The 17540-nt window shown below is 40.1% G+C and overlaps 1 protein-coding gene across 1 annotated transcript; it reads left to right on the top strand.

The window, feature by feature from the left end:
- Positions 1 to 137: 137 nt before the first annotated feature.
- lrrc45 (leucine rich repeat containing 45) lies at positions 138 to 16468 on the top strand. Its single transcript, XM_030754247.1, has 18 exons — positions 138 to 253; positions 733 to 1024; positions 1544 to 1605; positions 1698 to 1768; positions 2175 to 2353; positions 2578 to 2706; positions 2858 to 2970; positions 3419 to 3477; positions 3592 to 3669; positions 5184 to 5319; positions 6065 to 6142; positions 6227 to 6338; positions 6424 to 6494; positions 6723 to 6815; positions 9950 to 10042; positions 10842 to 11015; positions 14029 to 14176; positions 14410 to 16468. The coding sequence occupies exons 2-18, from the start codon at positions 796 to 798 to the stop codon at positions 14607 to 14609; spliced, it is 2025 nt and encodes a 674-aa protein (XP_030610107.1). The 5' UTR covers positions 138 to 253; positions 733 to 795; the 3' UTR covers positions 14610 to 16468.
- The last annotated feature ends 1072 nt before the right edge of the window (positions 16469 to 17540 follow it).

The raw sequence follows: 17540 nt of genomic DNA, 5'->3' as shown, positions 1-17540 counted from the left end.
TAAAGAATATTACACATGACATGTTGTTTTTTTTTTTAACGTTCTCTTTAAATAACAGTATACATAGTTTTGGGTAGTTTAAATATAAATAAATAAAAGTAAATAAATAAAAACTTGTGTTTTCAAAACTACGTTGACCAATATGCTTTGCGCCGAAATACACTTCCTGGTTACTTTGTACCCTGGTTTCCTTTTTCTGTCAGCTGGTTGATCTACAACAACAATAACTGTCAGGGAGGCAGTTTTGGTGGAGGTTTGTCTGTTTTTGTCTTAAGATGTCTTCATTTTAATCAGCACTCACGGAAGCCTCTTCAAACACTTTCTTATTTTGCTCAGCGATTTAGGATTTGATTGTCCCGCGCGATCCTTTGACTCGCGTGGAGATGGCTCCTCGCGTCACTTTCATTCAAAATTGGACTGTAAAGTTAAGGCCTGCCTATTACAAGCTATATACCATTAAATCAGTGTGCTTTGAAACATTATATGCATTATATTAGCCAGGTTCGTCCTTTTGAGTTTGATGCTTCCGCGTCTCACTGGTCGCTACAGTAACTACAGTGCTTAAAATAATTGTAATTTACTTATTAAATGTACTGTCGCCGAATAAAAATGTCTCCAGTGGCGTTGTGTAGGTTTTTTGAATTAAATGGCATTCATCTTTGTCATTAATGCATTTTATCTTTGATACAAAGAAAATCAGCAGCAAATTTTGCCAGTCTTTGCTTTTTCCAGTTGGTCTGAGGCAGAGTGAATAAAGCTCCGTTCATCAGATGATCAGGATTCTGCAGAGCCTGAATGGAGGATTTCAGGCGGAGATTCCTGCGTCTGTGTGAGGAGGGAGGGATGGAGCCTCAGGAGAGTGTTGTGGCTCAGCTCCAGGAGAGCAGGTCTGCTCAGGGGTCCAAACTGGATCTGAGTGGACAGAGCCTTTCTGCAGATACCTGCTCAGTGCTGGCCAAGGCATTGCAGAAGGATACAGTCTTTACTGAGGTGTCGCTCAGTGACTGCATGCTCAGCGAGGAAGGTGTGTAAGTCTTTATGCGACCTGGAGAATTATACAGTATGTGGAAGTGTGTGCTGCTCAGTCGTGTGCATTTCTGCTTTAAATGATGCAGTGATTTACAAGTGATTAGGTTAAACTACATATCAGCAGATGTTGTCAGTAGAAATTCCTTTGGTTCAATTCCAGACCAGACGATGCTCTGCTGGATTAGAAGGATAAATGCTAAATGGTCATTTTTAAAACACAACAAACAAAAGTTTCTCAAAAAGTAGAAAATTATTCGTTTTTAGGGAGGCTTTTTTTTTTCCAGTAGCTTATTAATCTCCATTTGTTGCTCTAGTAAGTATTTGTGGCAGCAGGGTGCTCAGTGTAGGATTAAGTCTGAAACAACTGCTGTGTGTGTGTTCATGGTAATGAGAAATCATGCTGCCTCTCAGAAGTGTTTTCTAATCAGAGGAAACAAGACTTGATTTCTATCGTGCCTTTAGTTGTTAGTTTAGTTATGTTGTGTCTGCTTCCATGTTTGTGTGTGACTCTCAGGTGCCAAAGTACTCCTCAGCGGACTGTTTGACAACACAACCATAAAAGTTCTGGATCTAAAGGTAACACCTGCCAAATTCAACTGTTCACACACAAATGCTATTTTATTGCACAAGACATATACCTTCAGGTTGGGTTTTGCAAATGTTCACAGGGGAATAACCTGAGATCATCAGGGGCTGAGGTGCTGGGGAAGTTGTTAGCACGGAACAAGACACTGCATAGGTGAGATTGACGCTTGTCATGCCTATCTGTGCACCCCATCATTGCTCTGCTGCCCACATTACCCTGATTAATCAGTGTACACAGTTTATTTGCTACACAGTGACCTTCCAGAAACTAGAGTGTGAGACTATTACACCAACCTTGTTGTTAACAATAACAGCAGTAATCAATATTTATAACCAACACACAATATATCCTTAATGTTAGTTTACAAATTCAGATTTAAAACATTAAGTAATATAGACAGATTCCATTCCTTTCACTCCTGAAATTCAGATAAATTATCTCTGATTTGAGGTCCAAAGAGATGTCAGTGCAGGTGAAGGGGGCCTGATTTTTGAAAGCAGAATAACTCCACAGTACTAAAGAGTGTCACAAATTAACTCGCAAGTTTTGGTTTTTGCAGGCTGGTGTTGGAGTGGAATGCGTTGGGAGTGTGGGATGAAGCCTTCTCCCTCTTCTGCAGCGGTTTAGCTTCTAACTGTGTGCTGACACATCTGGACCTGCGCAACAATCAGATCAACCACCACGGAGCATCTGAGCTCGCTCTGGCGCTCAAATGCAACAGCACACTGGAAGTTCTAGGTGGCACAAAATGAAATGAAATATAACCAGTCATTTTGAAAGATTATTTTTTAAAAATATGCATTATTTCCTTTGGCATAGAACGGCTTTTATAAGAGCACTTTTTGGACAGGCTCTGTTGTATGGCAGCATGTACTCTTCATACGTTTAAGCTGTAGAAACTGCTGCTGTCTTCAGCAAGCCACTGACTGGTGGTCAGTACTAGCTCATCTTACTTTTCACAGATCTGAGGTGGAACAATATTGGCCTGCTGGGAGGCAGATCCATGCTGGAGGCACTTCAGAAAAATAAGAGCATAGTGCAGCTGGAGATGGCTGGTAACAACATACCCAGTGATACTCTCAAAGCTCTTGGTAAGTCCTATATAGGCTCTGCAAGTTAAAGTCTTATCAGGGGTTGTAACTCCAGCAATATGGCTTTCATTTGAATAATATATTTTAGTGTTATCATAACATGGGACCCATCTTTCTCCCTCTTCATGGTGCTGTTCTTTAACTATTTCAGAGCAAACCACAGGGCACAACTCAGACAGGCAGTCCACCCTGAGAGAGAGCCGCAGCCGGACCAAAGTCCTCAGCAAGGAGATTCAGATGCTGAAAGAGGAGAAGGGCCGGCAGGTAACCCTCGCATGAAGTAATCTTGATAATCTTGCAGATGGACGGCTGCAGACGCCACAGCTCTGCCAAACAGCTTTTTATTTTTTCTGGTGTCTCTAAAGCAGGAAAATTAATTTCATTATGGATGAATGAAAACACAATCGCAGTCATGGGAGAGAACTTTATTTGAGTTTCTCACCATGTAGTTTATGGATTTTATGCCAGGAGCATTACTGCAACAAAAAGAGGCCAAAAATGTACAAAGTTTTATCATAAAATTTAAGGTGTGATCAAAGATTTATGTCAGTCACATAAATGGTGAGACAATCTTTTCAGATCAATTCATTTTTTAAATTTTATATAGCACCAAATCACAAAAACAGTCACCTTTATATGGTAAGGTAAAGACCCTACATTAGTTCTGATGCGTAGTTTGTGAGCGGTATTTTTTTTTTCTCTTTTGTTTCAGTTTCTAAGCCTGATGGAAACCATAGACAGGCAGAGGGAGGAGATGGGACACTCCAGTAGGTGAGTGGTGATGTTACTCTGTGTGGCCATTGGCTATAACCCTCTAAGGTGATGTGTTTGGAGACATCTTCATCCTCTTCAGAAATGATTTTGTGACTTTTTCTGTCTCATTAGGTCAACCTGCATGCAGATCGGTCAACTTCAGGAAGCTCTGAATGAAAGAAAGTCAGCTGTCAACTCTCTCACAGCCAAGTAATCATTTCATCTTCCTTCATTCCATGTTCAGAAAACAGTTGTGTGAAAATACTGTACTGTATATCCCATGGAAAAATGTGAGGGGAAACAACCATTAGGAGTCAGGGGAATTTTAAAAGTCCTAAAAGAGAAGTTGCTCAAATGTGTGAGAATTGCACAATTATAAAAGAACACAAAAAAGAAAAGAGGATCTCGGGGAGAATTCTACACACTAAAGTGGTGCTTCAACCACCCCTGCCCCCAGTTAGCCAATCAGCAGGGAAATAGGAAACATATTAACCAATCAAGTTGTGCTGACACATGCACACAGTAGGTTCAGTGTAAGCTGTACCTATGCCCGGATGGTGTATGACCTTTGGGGGAGGGGGGGTTAAACCTTATTTTGTTAAGATCACCTTACTTTGTGTTGGGGTTTTTTGTTTTGTTTTTTTAATTAGATTTTGGCTATTCAGTGGTCAGTGGGTTTTATGTCCCACTGATTTCTCCTCATTCATTTAGATAGCAGCTTCAAAATAACTGCCCAGATTCAATTTAGAAGGACTTCAGTTGCATAGTCAGATAATGGATGACATCACACACAGTTACTGGTTTGTTGTGAAACTTGGTGATGGGAATGCTTTGTCTTGGGAATTCTCTGTTGCCTTAAGGTAGGAGAGCTTAACTGAACCAGCCATGAATTCTGCATGTTGTGGATATATTTGAAACAGGCAGTACATGCAAAAATCCCTCCAGACATCTTGCAACTGAAGAATTTTTGCATGGAGCCATCGCCAAAAAAGGAAAGAAAATCAGCAAACTGTGGACAGTTATGCAAAATGTATGCAAGTGTATGCAAGTTATTTCTGCCAAAGGGGGAAATTTCAACTGTTTTTTTTTTTTTCTTTCCAACAGTTCTTTAGTTTATTTTTAAACGTTTGCTGTGACTCTCCTTCTTCAGACTTCATAAGAATGAAAAAGTACAAGAATTTGTGTAAAAGAAGGACGCGGTAAACAGTTTACAGCCATCACTGACGGACACTGAAGTATAAAACATAGAAGAGAGATTTACTTATTATCTGCTCTTTAGTGACATTCATGAGTGTAAAAATTTATTTGTTAATAGCCCTTTAAAAGAAGCTTTGCCCTAATTAGTCACTCCTCCAGTCACAGGTGATTGATGATGATTATGGTTTCAGTGTCAATACATTTTCCCTAGTCACTGAATATTGAGCTCACAGTGAGCTTGGATGGTTGAAACCAGATTGGCTAATTTAATTTTCTTGTGGCTTTGAAGAACCAAATAAAGTGCATCACTGTAGTCAGGATGAGCCAGTGGGGCTTCTTAGTCTGTCCATCCTGTTTTCCTGATAGCAATGTCACTGTGAGGGAAGTTGAGGGACTGTCTTCAGAGGATTAACTGATTAAAATTTGGTAGTCAGAAATTAAAGAGCAAGTTAATTGTGATCTCTGAAACATGATTTTCAAACATATCTCTGGCAGTAACTCACATCACATAATACGTTGCTGTGCAGGCTGCAGATGACAGAAGCTGCCCTGGTCCTCTCGGAGCAGAAAAACCACAACATGGGAGAACTGCTGTCCCGACTGAAAGCTGAGAAAGAAGAACAGAGGGAACGACAGAGCAAGGAGAGGAAGAAAGAGAAAGAGGTACAGAGTGACGACTGCTCATCTCACATCACCTTTTAATGGTAGGCAAAAATTTCGGACTGACAAATAATAAGAGCAAGAAGAATCATATACAAGCTGCAATACACAACCAGCGATTGAGACCCACGTGTCATGTAACGTATGAGGGAGTGTGGTCTGTGGTGTCAAAGGCAGCAGACAAATCGAACATTACTAAAATGGAGTGATAGACTGAATCTGCATATGTAATAATATCATGTGGAGCAGTTTGGTAGCAAACTGCTGCTGAAAACCCAACAGTACTATTAGTTTCCATTTTTTCCAGTAATTCAGTGGCTATAGTGACAAATTTTGAAAGAATGGATCAAATCCTGGATGAACACATCATATGGAGACAAGTCTTCCTCGAGGTGAGAGCCCTGACTCATAATGTCAGGAGAACAGCTTGCTGTCAGCATGACTGAGGAGCTCATTGTGGGTTATAGGAGAGTGCAGGGAAGAGAGCACGCTCTCATCTTTGTAGAGGGAGTAGAGGTGGAGAGCGTCAGCTGCTACAGATTCTTAGGGATAAACACCAGTGAGGCTATATCACACAAGTGGTCACGAAAGCACCAAAACAGTTATTGTTTCCTAAGGCAACTGGGGAGGTCTGCCATGGACTCCAGAAAACTCCAGCCTCTATTGTTGCACCATGAGGAGAAACAGTTACTAAAAATGTAAATTTGCTGTCACAAAAGAATGCATCTAATCTCTTAACGTTCTGTAGGACGGTGTGCTAAGAGAGGGAAAATTCCTCAGAGACATCCAAAACCTGACAGAGACCAACAGTCAACTCAGGAATAAAGTATGAGCCCCGTCTGCTCACTTTTATAATCTCCACTTTGCTATATGCATTATGAGCATTATGAGGTGATGTTCTGTGTGTTAGGTGGAGGAGATGGAGCGCAGGTGTAAGTCTCAGCAGCAGCAGATATTTGAGCTGAAGCAGGAGCTGACCAACAGCACAGCTGAACTCAAGCTGCGACTAGCACAGGCAGAAGGTAACACATGCTCTTAACTATGAATATGTTATGAAAATGGCCTTTTGTCATGTGAATGCCAGCAGAGATTTCCTGTGTCTGACAGACCGTTTGGAATCAGAGAAGCGACGGTCCAAGCAAGCCTTGGATGACATGGACAGTCTCCGACAGAAAGAGGTGCTGTTTTTGTTACATAGTTGTAGAACCACATAACCTCATGTACAATATGCTGTTTTAACACTTGGACTAAAAAGAAGAGTTATAACATGTTAATAATTAGAGTGATGTAAAGGTGCTGGTGGGCTAGTTTTTATCTTTGGATTGGTTACTGCTTATTTTTACATATTATTCAATGAAACTCAATATTTATGGCATCAGTTACTGAATGTTTATGTTCCTGTGAAGGTGGAGCATATAAATCGACATCTAGAAGAAAGTGAGAGGGTCCTGCAGGATCGCATTTTCAAACTGGAGGCACAGCGGATACAACTGGAAGAGGTCAGACCTCACACTATCCCAACAGCTTACTGGTCCTGCAACACAACATACAAGTGACACTGTAGTATTTATATGTTTACATAAGTCAGACTGATCCATAGCATGTGTTACAGTACCCAAATCTATGATTCAAAGGGACTCAGCATACTGTCTACAGTATGTGATCCTCTGCAGCATTTGTTGGCTTACTTCCAAAGAAGTAAGCCAAATGGGCTACAAGACTATCAGCGAGAAGCTTAGTGAAAAACTATTGGTGAGATTATTTGGAATTGGAAGAAAAGTAAAATGACCATCAGTTACCCTCGATCTGGAGCTCGATGCAAAATATTCCCTCATGTGGGGAGGATGATCATGAGAAAGGTGGTGAAGCAACCCAAAACTACATTCATTAATGATCAGCAGGCAGTTGGGACCACAGTCATCAAGAACACTGGTTGGTAAAACACTACGCCGTAATTGATTGAAATGTTGCAGCGCCTGCAAAGTCCCCCGGTCAAAAAGGCACAGCTGCAGGCCCATCTGAAGTTTGCCAGATGTTACGTCCCAAGCTCTAGGGGAAAACAGGGCATAACATGTGTTACCAGGCAATATTTACAGTATAGGGTTATTTTAATCTGCACACCCTTTCCCTTTGTCTTTATGGCAGTCAATGTATGCACGGTACACGGGAAAAACACAGACCAATCGGTGGTTTGTAACTCATCCTATTTGACGCTACTCAGCTAATCAAATCCTTTACTCAGAGCACGTGTGAAAACAGAGAAAATCTTGGAGGAGAACCTCCTTTCCCTCTGCCAGAACACTGAAGATAAGTCGTAAATGGTTTTTCCAACAAGAGAGCTGAGAGCCGTCAATGGCTTCATTCCTAGACCCCAAATTTGCACATTGCATATGTGCAGGTGGTGACAATGTGCCAGGTGAGGTGAATGAAGAAGGCAGAGTGTGTGGAAGCTTTTGAGGTTTTGCACCTGACTACACTGTTGTGTTTACTGCAGCAATAAGTGTACGAAAACTAACATCGTATGTGGTGTTATCTGAACATAGAAGATATTGAAAGCTAATAATATCCAGTTCTGTGGTTCTTTAATGTTTTGATGTAATCTGGGATTTCTTCAGTCAATGATAACTGCAGTTAGCTCGCTTGATATGAAAGATAAATATGCAGTTATTTTGGGGAAATACAAGCCAGACTCTCCTGAATCCTGTTACCCTGAATTTCAGCCGCAGTAATGACCACATAGTCAGCTTTTATGAAACACTCAAGAAGATTTTAATTTGATTTGGCTCATAACTTTGAAAATTAAGAGGAGCTTATGGAATAGTCATAGTTTGCTTGCGGAAATAATGCTGCTGATTAAATGTTTATGATGAAGTAGATCTCTAACATGTGAAACTGAATGTGTGAATGGAGGCATTTTTATTCCTATACATGATTTCTCATATGTATTTTTACAGTCTGGCTGTAATTTATCACCTCATCATCTATTTCACAAATTTTAAGCATCACTCTGAGACAGGCTCTTTCTAATTTTAGAGATATTGTAAAAATGTAAGAAAGCAGTCCTACGTATTTGTTTAATATGTGCATTGAAGGACATATCCTGGTCAAAAATGACTCCAAGATTTCTCACAGTGTTACTGGAGGCCAAGTAATACTATCCAGAGTAAGTAGCAAGTTGGACACCATGTTTCTAAGATTTGTGGGGCCGAGTACAAGAACTTCAGTTTTATGTGAATTTAGAAGCAGGAAATTAGAGGTCATCCAGGCCTTCATGTCTTTAAGACATTCCTGCAGTTTAACTAATTGGTGTGTGTCATCTGGCTTCATGGATAGATCAAGTTGAGTATCTGCATAGTGATGAAACTGTATGCATTGCTTTCTAATACTGCCTAAGAGAAGCATGTATAATGTAAATAGATCTGGTCCTAGCACGGAACCCTGTGGAACTCCACAATCAACCTTAGTGTGACTCCCCATTTATATGAACAAACAGGAGTCTAATCAGATCTATATGATTCAAACCACTGCAGCACTCTACCTTTAATACCAACAATGTGTTCTAATCTTTGTAGTAAAATAATATGGTCAGCGGTATCAAACGCTTAACTGAGGTCTAACAGGACAAGCACAGAGATGAGTCCACTGTCAGAGGCCAAAGGATGATCTAGTGCTGTTTCTGTTCTATGATGCACTCTAAATCTAAGTCTTCCTCTGCAGATGATCAGTTGGCTGTTTTACCACTACTCTTTAAAGAATTTTTGAAGGATAAAAGGAAAGTTGGAGAGTGGTCTATAATGAGATAAGACAGCTGAGTCAAGTGATGGCTTTTTAAGTAAAGTTTTAATTACCACTACCTGTGGTATATAGCCTGTTAATGTATCATATTTAAGATTGAAGCATCAATTAATGGTAGGACTTCTTTGAACATGCTTGTAGGAATGGGGGTCTAATCGAAATGATGATTTAGAGGGAGTTAGTTTGGAAAGACTGGAGTGAAAGTCTAAGTAAATATCAGCAGTCATTAAACTTGATATGTCTGTTGGATGATTGAATAATTTTTTCCCTAATGGTTAAAATTTTATTTGTAGATACATTTATGAAGTCATTTCTAGTTAAGGTTACAGGAATACTTGACTCATCAGGGCTCTGACTCTTTGTTAGCCTGGCTGCAGTGCTGAAAAGAAACCCGAGCTTGTTCTTGTTTTCCTCTGTTCATATACCTGAATATATGTTGATTTATTCAGAACATTTAAGTTTCAGTGACAAAAACTCTGTGAGGCTGTATTTATTAAAGCACAGCAGGATTTAACTTTCGTTAACTATATATTCCAGACAGTTATTCAAATCCACAAGCAAACATCCCTTTACAATCAGGGAATTTCCCACTTATCAGACCAAACTGAAGGTGAATGTAGAGAGCATGGGACATTTTGGTGCTGAGAGGAGAAATATAAAACAGCTGCTGGACACAGTTAAATAGGCTGTATCCAAAACAATTTCCCTATAATCTATCTACAGATTAAAATACAATGAAATGGAATTTTCCTTCATCTTAAATGTAGAGTGGGAGTTAACAAATCAGTCTGTTTCTAATGCCATGGCACATGATAATGTATTGTCTCATCTTCTGTAGGAACTGAGTAAAGCTAAAGCAGCGTTTGTGACAGAAAGGGCCCAAGCAGAGGAGGAGCTGGGAAGAGTGCGAGCTCAAGCGCGTTTGGAGGAGGTGGGTTAAACGCAGCTGCATCTTTGATCAGTTATTGTGACACGTCCCATGTTTTCAAGGTCATTGTGGTGGGTGGGCAACAAAGATCTCAAAAACTCATGGCCATACTTTGTTTTTTGTTTGTTTGTTCACCACATAATGTTACTGTCCATCAGCTGTGAACAGGCCAAGTCATTTTACTCAATGCTTTGACTCCACACAACAAGAAAAGGAAGCAGAACGTGCCTGAACCCCACTCAGCTCAGCTTGCTGTCATCCATTCTCTCCATTTACTGCTACATTGTTTGACTGTGTGGGTGGAGTTCGACGCTGCAGTCCCTTTTCTATGTCACTGTGTGCTGACCTTGTACTGGTTTAGTTTATTTAGCCTGAAAGGCCAGACACAGGAAGAAGTGAAATTGTCTTTGGATCCTAACAACTTGTATATAAATTAATGACAACTGATGGCCTTTATTGTTCTTAAAAAGGACCTTAGTCCTTAAATCCATTTTTCAAGGGTCCTAAAAATGCTATAAGCAAGGTAAAAAACATATTTTTATTTAGCCTTGATCTTCAGACTTTAGTGACTTTAGTGACTCTAGCAAGATAACATCAGTGCCCTTTTTTAGAAGACATCTTTTCTCCTTTAGGTACACAGATATATATGTATATGATGTATCAGACAATTGTCCACAAAACCAATATTGAGATTATTTCATATGGCGAGTCACTTTGATGTCACTGGATTGCTAACACATGTTTTAATACATGAGAAAGACCCCTCCACAACATTTGCTTCTCTGTTGATGACTCGGAGCAGCAGGAGCACGTGTCATCCTTGGAGGAGAAGCTGCGCTCGGTGCGTTCGTCCCTGCAGGAGGTCCAGCTCCACTGTTCCCAGCAGAAACAGACCATCTCTGAGCTGCAGGCCAAGAACAGCCAGCAGAGCATCGAGATGGATGGACTGCGACGCAGGATAGAGGAGCTCCAGCAGGTAAGGTTGCACCACCTGTCTGTTGTACAAATGGCATTCCAAGCTCACAATATTTACACACCATTATTCTAAATTTACCCCCCGTGTTTGCAGGACTGAATTAGCTGAGTTTTGGCCTAGCAGACAACCATCAGCTACAGCTGCCTGTGTCAGTATATCTGTCCCTGAAAGCAGCCACACCCCTACCTTTAAGACTTACCAGCAGAGGTGGCAAATGTACAGCCATTCTTTACTTAATCAGAAGTACAAATACTTGTGTTAAAAAATACTCTGGTAAAAGTTGAAGTACTGATTCAACTTCTTTGCTTATGTAAAACTGAAGAGGTACTCAGAGTTAGAAAGTAAAAAGTGGCTCTTTGAAGGACGTTTCTACCAGAAATTTTTGGGCAAAGCTAAATGAACCTCGTGCTATTTTAACATAATAATAAAATAATATTATTATGTGGGAATACCAACTTTTTTTGGATTTTACCTCCACACCTAAACACAACTCTAAGATTGGTTGTAGTGGCTCAGTGTGGGGGAAAAAAAAATCGCTACTCACAATAATTTCTATTGAGAGCTCCTGGAGATTTTCTTTGTGTACAGACTGATCAGCTGACCTGTGCTGCTCTGGTTTACTGCTCTTTGTGTATATTTACACAACTGAATGATGTTTCAGGAGTTATCTTGTCTGATTTCCGTTCCCTATACTGACAGTGTAGGGGTGGCTGTAGCTCAGGAGGTAGAGCAGGTCACCTACTGATCGGAAGGTCAGCGGTTCAATTCCTGGCTACTCAAGGCTGCATGCAATGTATCCTTGAGCAAGATACTTAACCCCTAGTTGCTCTCCGACACAACCGTTGGAGTGTGAACGTTAGATAATTGAAGCACTTAGCTTAGTTAATCATGGAAGTGCTTGTATGAATGGGTGTGCATGGGTAAATGTAAACATGCTGTATAAGCGCTTTGAGTGCTCAGACTGAGTAGAAAAGCGCTATATAAGAACCATTTATGCTGTCTTTATACTAGACTATAGACTGTTGGTATAAAAATTGAATTCAGTGAATAAATTCTCCTCTGCTACACTTAATGTAACCTAACTGTGGCCACAAATACAACAGCTGCTCTGCACCAGTCCAACACAGAGCTTTACCGACCTGCCACTTAAAAAATGTTACTCCTCCTTAATGCTCGCTCACTCCTCTTCTGTAGCACTACCTAGATGCTGAAGTACCATGACCACAATTTATGAACATCTGCACCAAAAATGCTGTTCCAGATCATTCCAGCCCACTTTAACCCCTGAGTATCCTGCTATAAATGATGCATAAATTATGTTTTTGCCCCAGTCATGATGTCTTCCATTTAGGTTCAGCTTGTTTTGATGTCTGAAACAACCCTAGGTGTTATGAAGGTAGAAGCTTTTCACAGATAGTGGATAGTTTGTGCAACAGGTGTGTTAATGCAGTAAAGGATTTTAAAGTGGGAGTCTATAGGGAGTGACTCATTTTTGGAGCAAGGCTCAAGTGGTCATTACAGGAATAGCAGTTGTAATGCTTCTGCACTGGCTTCATTTTTCAGTTCCAGAGGTTAGGGCTCGGTCTCCTCCTGCAAACAAGTTCCCCTGTTCACTGCCAACCTGGCTAGCCCAGCCCTGTCTGTGAGGAGTTTACATGTGTCTGCTGTGTTTCCTCTCACAGGGTAAAGGCATTTATCTTAGGTCAGAGGTTTTCACACAGAGCGACTGACATGAGGCAAAGATCCTGCATGAGGTCAAGGCTTTGATGTGCTCCAGTGCTGTAAAGGAAACAGGAAGTTACTTATTGTAATTTGGCTGCAGATTTGGCCCTCTTACAGTCAGCAGTTGGAGTTACAGTAGTGGCAGTGACACACAGTTCATAGAGGATGTTTAAGGTACTTGTATAGGCTACAATGTGCCTAAAAAAAAAATAATCCCTGAGTCAGCACTACGTCAGATCAGTCTGACTTTATGGCCTCCATTTTTAGATTTGAGATTTTAACAACTGAGTAGTTTTAGTCATTTAAATAAATAGTAAAATTATCTGCCCTTTCCAGAACCATAAACACATTTCTCCCTGAAGTCATCCAAATGGTATCCACAGAGTTAAAATGATGTTAACAATACAGCAATCTGGTGTCAACAAGAAGACAGGAGCAGGCTTCTCAGGCACAGAAAGCACAGCTACCATAGTGTTCACTCCAGTCAGCCAAAAATCTACGAATGCTGTTGATTGATGTAACGCATCAAAGGTGAGGTGAGAAATGAGCAGCATAATCGGTGACATCCTGTTCGTCCAGCCAGAGGAGAGGGATCCCACAGCAGGAGCCTCCTAAACTTAACCATGCTGCACAGTTCTGTTTGTATCATTGTTTAGCTCACAACAGTCAATATACAAGTGGCTGCAATGTAGATAGCAACCATTGCTAAATGCAGTGCGTTATTAAATACAGTTTTTAACTACTGGTATTTATATTAATTCACCAGTCAGTTTCAGACCCATGTCATTGTTCTGTAAAGTAGTTCTCTGTGCCCAACCAAATGTCTGCATGGGTTTTTCTTGACCTCCAGTAACACTGTGAGGATGCTTGGAGTTATTTTTGACCAGGATATATCCTTTAGCTCACAATTTAAACAAATAGCATTTCTTTCTTTCGTCTGCACAATACTGCCAAAATCAGGGAAGCTCCTGACTCAGAATGGCGCTGAAAAATGAGCCTATACATTTGTTACTTCTAGACTGGACTGATTCCTTATCCTTGCCATTAAAGCCACCTTCAGTTGAGCCTAAATGCACATCTACACAATAGTGACCAGGATATATCTGTTGTTCTGAACTGGTGCTAAAAAAAAAAAAAAAAAAAAATAGCACATCACTTACTCATTTGCTGGACATTTGTACCTGAATTTGTGCCTAAAATTGTGTCAATAAAGTGGCCTTGTTCATCTGAAATGCCACTATAAGTGATAAATGAAATGTGGTTGTTAGTAGCACATACTATGCTCTTGCAGGAGCTGTCCTGTAAAGACCAGGAGAAGGTGGCCGAGGTGGGCCGGGTGAGGGTGGAGCTGCAGGAGCAGATCGGACATCTGCAGGCAGAGAGGACGGCTCAGGGAGGACTCAAAGAAAAGATCAATGCTCTGGAAAGAGAACTTAAAGGTTCACCCTCACTTTTTCTTTTTTCTTTCTTTTTTTTTTTAAATCTACTTACTTTTACACTTTACATTAATAAGATGTATTTTGTGTCTTTGTGCCATTTATTCTAGTGAGTATAAATTTGTCTGATCTTTTGTACCAGGAGTTTGATATGATCTTAAATCTGTCTGACCGCTGAAATAGTTTCTGTGCTGCTGTCTTTGATGCTGTTCTCCCTCCGGCCTGCTGTCTTGCAGTACTAAACAGTAACCACAGAGAGGCTCTTCTTGACAAAGAGAGTGAGATGTCTTCCATGTTGGAGAAGCTGCGGCTGAAGGAGGCAGAGATCCAGAGGATGAGGGAGGACGAGGCCAACAGAGCCAGCTATTTACAGAGTGCCGTCCTCTCATACATTCACGGCTCACCGCTGGGACACTACAGCAGCCCCAAGAAATGAGCCAACAATAACTTCTGAGCTCTCTCAGGTTTCCTGCACAGGTCAGGGCAGTCTGCTGGGCAATCCATGGTATAGTTCGCTGGAGCTGACAGATATTCTGAAGTGGAAAGACAATATTATAAGGCAATCAGCACTCAGCAGTATGACCCTACCTAGTAAAATGTCAGAAAATATCTCATCAGGATCTGATTAGTTTAATCTGTGTCCTGGTTTGCTACTTTTTTTTTCATTGGTGCACTGAATAACTACACACCATGATTCTTTAGTTCCAGTAAGAGGTATTTATCTTTACAAGTAAATGAATCCACTTGTGATGATGTAACCATCCTGCATCTGGGTCTGCTGCTCTTGACAATTTAACATGCTGCAGTGCTTTGTCTTGTTTATTGAATAAGCACAAGCTCCCCCAAACTATCCTGCTGTCAGTCTCGATCTCTTCAGCTTTATATTAGCACCGTTCATGTGTAGCACATCTTTAAGCTAAGTTTTTATAAACTCGTGGTATAAAATTCATCTCGTGTTTTTTCTGCATTAGAAAAAAAAAAAAAAATCACTCCCAGACTGCAAGATTTCAGCCAGGATCAGGACTTTGGCATCTCAGGCAGTCAGTTGGCTGAACCTTTGTCTGTTTTCAGTGTCTTCTTCCTACCATACAATGACATTTGTGTCTGCCCATTGGGGACCCTCAAGATGTATATTTACTAAGAACAATTAAACTGTTAACCTGCATTTTCCCTGATCTAATGTAAACGCATTAGAACAGGGAGAGTGTGTGTGCATCAGCTGACTCATAGCTCTGTAGCTGTCATCATACGTCATCTAGCCCAACTTCACTAACCAAATGTTGCTGTTATTTAGTTTTTCATCTTTGTTATGTCCAAAGTTATAGCTCAATATTTTTGGTTTTTGTTTCAGAAGTACTTCATTGAGGGCATGGTATATCCTCTTTAGATGAAAATTGTTTTATTGCAGGCGACTGTTGTGATCAGGCACTGTATAAAATAAAACTGATGTGGTTTGAAAACTAGCTAGATAGCTTACTGTGCTAAACCTTATAAATCATTGGTTAAATCCCCTGGGAAAACAAAACACACAAGCAATATGAGGCAAGAAACTGAAGAATCTGACTGGGCTGTAAATATGCAGTTTAATGCTGTAAAGTTTGGCGTTTTAACACAGGAGCTTATGGGGACTGACTCACTTTAGGCGCAAGCTCCAAGTGGCCATTTAGATGAACTGCAGTTTTTGGTACTTTGATGTTGGTCTAATTTTTCAACCCTGGCAAATGAAATGGGAAATGACATCAGACTTAACAAGTGGATTAGGTTTCATATCACTTGGATGGCATTGTTGGTACAGTACATGAATACAATGAATACAGTATATGAAGACATGTTAACCGACATCTTCATACTGACCTGAAACAATCTTGAGTGGTGGTTTCAGCTTTTTCCATCGGTGAAGGTCAAAAAGGACACAATCCTGTGATCACCTCATCTTCATGTTTCTAAAGTTTCCATTCTTATGTCCTTAGCTTACAGTACATGCAATAAACTGTGATTAGCATTTACTGATCGTCATATCTGCCTTATTCTGTTGAACCTGGTCTGCTTCTTTTCTCCTCCAGTTTAGATAAATGTAAATGTTTACATACAAAATGAGATTTGGTTCAAATATGCCTTAATGTTGTCTATTACATTAGACGGCTGATGCAGAGCAGGAAACTGTTGAAATATTACCTGCTGTTTTTACAAAAAGATATCTATAATGAAAGTCCAAATTAAACTGTCTTTGTAACACTGTATTATTTCAGATATGATATTAATGACGATATTTCTATTTTGTGCCAATAAATTGTGGTTCCGTGGTTGATCTGGATTATTCTAACAGATAGTAGTGATAATGATGGTGTGGCATGTTGTTGGGGTGGGGATGTATGAGGTCACTAGTATTGAAACTGCAGCCAAAGATCTTCAGCTGTCAAGATGATTCATGCACGATTCATGATTCATGCACGGTTAAAGCTTGTGAAGCTTTAACATAAACACAAAGCTACTGTGCTGCTGAAATTCATGTTCACTGGAATGGGATCTTTTTTGATATTTATATTTAGTAGGTTGAATGTTGACGGACTTGCAAAAACTAAATGAAACCTGTACTTGGCAAATTCCTTTTGGATCAAGTACAAACAAGTGAGTTGTGTCTTTTTGCTCGTTCATTGATGTGCTTGAAATAGCAGGGAGAAACACAGCTGTCTAACATCCCATAAAAGTGAGTCTTTAGTGATGTGGGGAGGAAGAATTCCCTTTTTCTTGAGGGAGCAGTTACCTGCTGTGACCAGTTTTTTTTCAGGGGGGTATCTTTCAAACACAGAACCAGTTAACATAAAGCATGGATTTATAATTATAGTGATAAAATAGAATAAAAATAAAATTAAAAATATTTAAGAGACTGTATAGAAATACGTTAAGTTTTAGAGGCTTTAGTGCAGTGATAAAAAGCTAAGTAAATATTCAGAGCTGCAGGAAATTAGAGTTGTGGATTATGATTCAGCAGCTAAAAGTTCATTCAGTCTGTTTGCAGAGCAGCAGCTCTGACCCCGGCACTGTTCCAGGACCTTTACCACAGCGTACAAATGCTGCAAACTACAGAAGTGTCAGCAAAAAATAACTTGAAATATCAAAATAGCAATGGTTCCATTTTGATGTAGAAGTGGAGCTTATTGTAACTATTTGAAATCAACCATTTATAACCTAAATAATTTATGTCAGAGCTTTACATAAATAAATAAATACATAAATAAAAGGCAGCGCCTTTGACGGCAGCAAGGCCGCGGAACACTCATCTCTGGATGGTTGTTCTGGACCGCCATTTCTTTATCTGTCTGACATATAATGACAATAAAATGGATTCTGATTCTAAATAAATACA

This window comes from Archocentrus centrarchus, chromosome 19, assembly GCF_007364275.1.
Source record: "Archocentrus centrarchus isolate MPI-CPG fArcCen1 chromosome 19, fArcCen1, whole genome shotgun sequence".
NCBI lineage: Eukaryota > Metazoa > Chordata > Actinopteri > Cichliformes > Cichlidae > Archocentrus > Archocentrus centrarchus.
Note: the sequence above shows the minus strand (reverse complement) of the source record. Positions and strands in the feature narration are given on the sequence as shown.